The 4,658-nt window shown below is 43.8% G+C and overlaps 1 protein-coding gene across 1 annotated transcript; it reads right to left on the bottom strand.

The window, feature by feature from the left end:
• Positions 1-387: 387 nt before the first annotated feature.
• On the bottom strand, positions 388-3,011 carry LOC123439353 (G-type lectin S-receptor-like serine/threonine-protein kinase At2g19130). The gene has a single exon (XM_045116078.1). The coding sequence runs from the start codon at positions 2,992-2,994 to the stop codon at positions 484-486; it is 2,511 nt and encodes an 836-aa protein (XP_044972013.1). The 5' UTR covers positions 2,995-3,011; the 3' UTR covers positions 388-483.
• Between the last annotated feature and the right edge of the window lie 1,647 nt (positions 3,012-4,658).

Below are 4,658 nucleotides of genomic sequence, written 5' to 3'. Positions count from 1 at the left end.
ACTGGACGTTTGAAGGATGACTCTGACCTGAACATGTTAGTGATATGCAAGAGGAGGATAAGGCCGGGCAATATGTGGACAGGAACCATGTCCATGGAGAAGAAGAATTATGTGAGTGATGAAATGGAGAAAAGCGGAAGATGTGTCCTACTGGCTAGTGTGCGTTGTCTACTTTGTAGAAAAAAACCCAAAAACAGAAAAAAAGGAAAACAAATAAAATCGGAAGAAGAAAAAAGGGACATGTGTGACAACAACGAATTAAGGATGGCAAAGCACAAGCCAACGCGCTAGAACCACACCAATTACGGGTCACGGCAGAGTCGGATCAACCATATGAATAAATTGTTGCGTTCAGCTGAAAAAAAGTAAATAAAGTAAGTTTTACTATTGCAAGCTTGCCTTCCTTCATTAATTCCAATACACCATACAAAGATTTTCCGAAATAAAGATAAGTACATTGACCGCAAAATAATTTCTAGATTACTACACTGAAGTTTCAGTTCCATTGCGGCGTTCAGTTATAGCTGCAAGTAGTCTTGGCATCGGGAGCAGATCAATCTCGTTGAGACCCTCAAGAACATGAACCACTTCACTCATTGTTGGACGATGAGACTCATTATCTTGGATGCACCATAATGCTACTTTGCATACCCTTTCAGCCTTTTCCAAATCAAACATGCCTTCTAACCTTGGGTCCACCAAACTTTGCATGTCTTCCCCATGAAGCTTCCTGATTACTTGGATAGGAAAATATTCAACAAGATCACTGATGCCGCTATTTTCTTCAGCTGAATTTCTCCTTCCAGATATGATCTCGAACAGTACCATGCCAAAGCTGTAAACATCAACTTTTGGTGTGATAGCAATTCCGCTAAGCCACTCTGGGGCAAGATAACCTATTGTTCCTCTGAATGTGGTCAAGACTCGGCTAAAATTCCTTCCAATAAACGTTGCCATCCCGAAGTCTGCAATTTTTGGAAAAAATGATGCATCGAGAAGAATGTTTTCTGGCTTAATATCACAGTGTATGATGCACTCGCGACAACTCCGATGCAAGTAGGACAAGCCTCTGGCCATTCCTAGGACTATTTGGTACCTTGTTTCCCAATTTAGGACAACGCCATCGCTCTGAAATAGATGACTATCAAGAGACCCGTTTAACATGTGTTCATATACAAGCAACCTGTTATCTCCTTGGCAGCAGAAACCAATCAATTTCACTAGGTTGACATGTTGGATCAGTCCAATTGTGCTCACCTCGGCTCTGAATTGCTTCTCTCCCTGACGGGTACCATCAAGCCTTTTCACTGCTATAATAGTTGAGTCACTTAACACTCCTTTGTATACAGAACCAAAACCTCCCGTTCCTATCTTTTCAGAGAAGTTTTTAGTAGCACGAGCTAAATCAGTGTATGTAAATGTGATAATCCCACTGGGGCCTTGATTGTCGTATACTGACAAACTAGACCACCTAAGTTTTTTCCTCCAAATCGCTAGCAACATCATGAGCATCAGAAACCCAAAACTACTAATGCTTGCAGCAGTGATAACTCCAACATTTGGTTTTCTTTTGTCCTTTGGCAAAGTTGGCAGATCTTTGGCTGCGAGCCGAAGGTAAAGAATATCTTCAGAATGAATTTCAATGCCATCATCAAGACTGACACCAAGCAATTTTCCATGCCAGACGGAGCAATTTCTATTGTCATAGGAATAAGCAGTGCAGGAGCAAGAGCTAAGACAAGCTTCCTCACACTTGCTATGAGTAGTAGCAAGGTCTATGCTTTGCGAGTGATAGGGCAATGTAACATGAGCAATGGGGTGGAACATGTCCGTTGAACTTGTCGTCTTATTGTCACTAGTGCAATAAAGCGGTGTATTTCTGGTGCACCCTTGTGTTCGATCACCAAACTCCCAATGTTGCGGGGACTTCTTTGTGAAGTTCTTCATGCAGACACATGGTGCTTGCGTAGTGCCGTCGCATACCGTGAAAGGACCACATGTTGCAGCTGGAGTGCAGGCATCAACAGGGTCGGCAAGTACTGTTTGCCAAGACTGGTTAGCCCGTGACCAAATATTGAGCTTGATCTGTCCAGAGATGTCTAGTGAGAGAAATGAGGAAGACGATTCATCTGGTGAGGTGTACGTGTAGTACTGCTCTTGTGGGGTATTGACATAATCTGGGACAACCACACCTTGTGTCCGTGGATCCAACTGTAGAATCTTCTTGATTCTTGGCAAAAGTTTGAGTATGGTTGATGTTTCGGGTTCATAAACCCGATACACTACCGAGGGTTGTAGGCGCTTGAGGATTATCCCGTTGCCATTGGTTTCTAGCTCTATGCTATACGAGCCAAGCCCCGGATCAACGGTGCTCTTCCTTGAGATGCCCCGGCGATTCAAACCGGTGACTTTGTTCCAGCCAACCTTGCCGGTGGGAAGCAAAACATCTGTCGGGTAGTCGAAGCTCTGCCACAACACTTGGGCAGATGATGAGGTGAGGGCTAGATTTCCTGTGTTCTCCAGGAGTACACCAGTAGTAGTGTTTTGTGTCCTATTATTGCTTACAATATGAGTGGACCATATTACAGCGGCTTGGTGTATGATGACAAGATTGCCATCGCTTGAGATTTGGAAGTGCGTTTGGTTGAGCCAGCTGGGATTATTGGGGATTGGGTCCTCCCTATTGGCAACCCACACGGTAGTAAAAACAGGTATCTTGTTGAACCATATGCCGAGGTACCAGTTGGATACGGGGGTTGTAGACTTACTAATGATGGTACTTGCTGCTGGCTGAAACTGGAAGAAGCCGAACGCGAACTTGCCGTTGCTTGAGACGAGCTTATCCCCGACCATGAGCACTTGACCCGCCGTGAGAGCGTCGGTTGCAGAGGAGCTTGGAGGAGCGTGTGAGAGGAGAAGGCCGAGTAATATGTAGAGGGCGACCATGGCCTGAACTGGAGAAGAGATGGTGCATGCAGATTTGTGTGCTCCCATGAGAAGAAGGGGGGTGTATATATGGATGTTGAGCTGAGCACGTACAGGACAGGACGTACGAAAGGAATCCTTGGTGAGCTGGTTGACGGGGAAGAGACGGCAGCGACGACTTGTGGTCGTCGTAGTCGTCGCACCGACTTGGCCTGACGGGTACGAGAGGATGCTTATTCCCTTGCTAGCAACTTGAGCGACCCATGGTCGTGCTGGTCAAGAGTGCCGCCACCACATGCTACGAGGACGAGACAGTCGAGAGCACGATCACCACATGATGGTCGCTGGAGTAAATGCATGAGTGTCGAGGAGGTCCTTAGTGTCTCTGCAGTTGCGGAAGAGACGGCAACGTCGCGGCCTGACGCGGTACGAACGAGAGCGGCACCTTCAACGATTGGTCTCGTTTTCACTAGAAATTTTGGCCTTGTTTGCGAGATTTTCACTAGCTGAGCATTGCTTTCTAGTGAAATATTGGCCCTGTTTTCACCAATCTAATGCAGGCGAATTTTCACCAGAAGGCAGCATAACGCGTCTCGTATCTCGTATTGCACAACCCCGCGTGCCATCACTCGTTTTTTTTTTAAATACTACTCCATCGTTGACAACTGAATGCATACGCGGAGGTGTCGTCGAAACTAAGCTGCTCCTTTTCAGAGAATCATCACAGGTAGTACTGCTATACGTATATGCATGCATGCATGTTTACACACATCATTATTCCATGCACCTTCATCTTCTTAGCCATGACTTTAAAAGCACAAAAGAAACTAAAACTACTACTCCGGTAGAAAATGCTCTCTCAACATTTGTTGTTGCCACCGGTAGAATCAATACCAATTTTAGAAGTAAGTACACGAAATGATGAACTATATATCTTCTTGTTTGAACAAGCTTAACTAAGAGATCAACAAGATTTCCAAGGACTCTGAAGTTCTCGACTTTCCTCGTATCATCTATGTAGTTATCAAGTTGTAGTTCAAGGTGTAACAAGTCAGCCGTTGAAAAACTTTGAGATAAAACTCAGCAAATCTTTGTACCTTGCGTGCATTAAAAGAAGCAAATGAGTTGAAGGGATTCAATACCAATTTGAAAAGCAATACAAATTTTAGAAGCAAGTTCACATACCTTTTGTGCATCAAAAGCAACAAATGAGTTGGCGGGATTCAAAGTAGACACACAAGATAGCAACTCCATATTGATCTCATCAAACCGATTTTCAAGCTCTTGACTAATTTTATCAATGACTCCAAGAAAAACTTCTCTTCTAAAGTGATCATCATTTGATTGACTTCGAGCAAACCGTGATGATCTTCCATAAGGCACATAATCATCTTGCATTATAAGAATGAATTGAATGTCATGCTTGTTACAAAACAGTGTGACCTTTTGCAGAAATGCATCCCACCCAGTAGACCTAAGTTCTTGTGTTGTACTTTTTGCAGTTCTAACCAGTGCCATTGCAGTAAGAATATCTTGGTCTCTTCTTTGCAAACAATCACACAAGTCACTTGTGTATCCAAGAATGAAAAGCATCAAGTGTGCATTGAAAATAAATTCAAATGACTCAAACACTCCTACAACAGTATGAATTTTGGGCTAGTCACTTCTTTGTGAAGCATCTTGTCCAAGAGTTATGAGCACATCAAGAATTCTGGGATACATAGCAATAATGT

The sequence above is a fragment of the Hordeum vulgare genome, chromosome 3H (genome assembly GCF_904849725.1).
Source record: "Hordeum vulgare subsp. vulgare chromosome 3H, MorexV3_pseudomolecules_assembly, whole genome shotgun sequence".
In the NCBI taxonomy this organism is placed as follows: domain Eukaryota; kingdom Viridiplantae; phylum Streptophyta; class Magnoliopsida; order Poales; family Poaceae; genus Hordeum; species Hordeum vulgare.
The sequence above is the reverse complement of the archived record's forward strand: the minus strand, read 5'-3'. Positions and strand labels throughout refer to the sequence as shown.

What these genes read in the sequence shown, in the direction of transcription:
- LOC123439353 (XM_045116078.1), bottom strand. Translation starts at nt 2,994, where the DNA reads ATGGGAGCACACAAATCTGCATGCACCATCTCTTCTCCAGTTCAGGCC.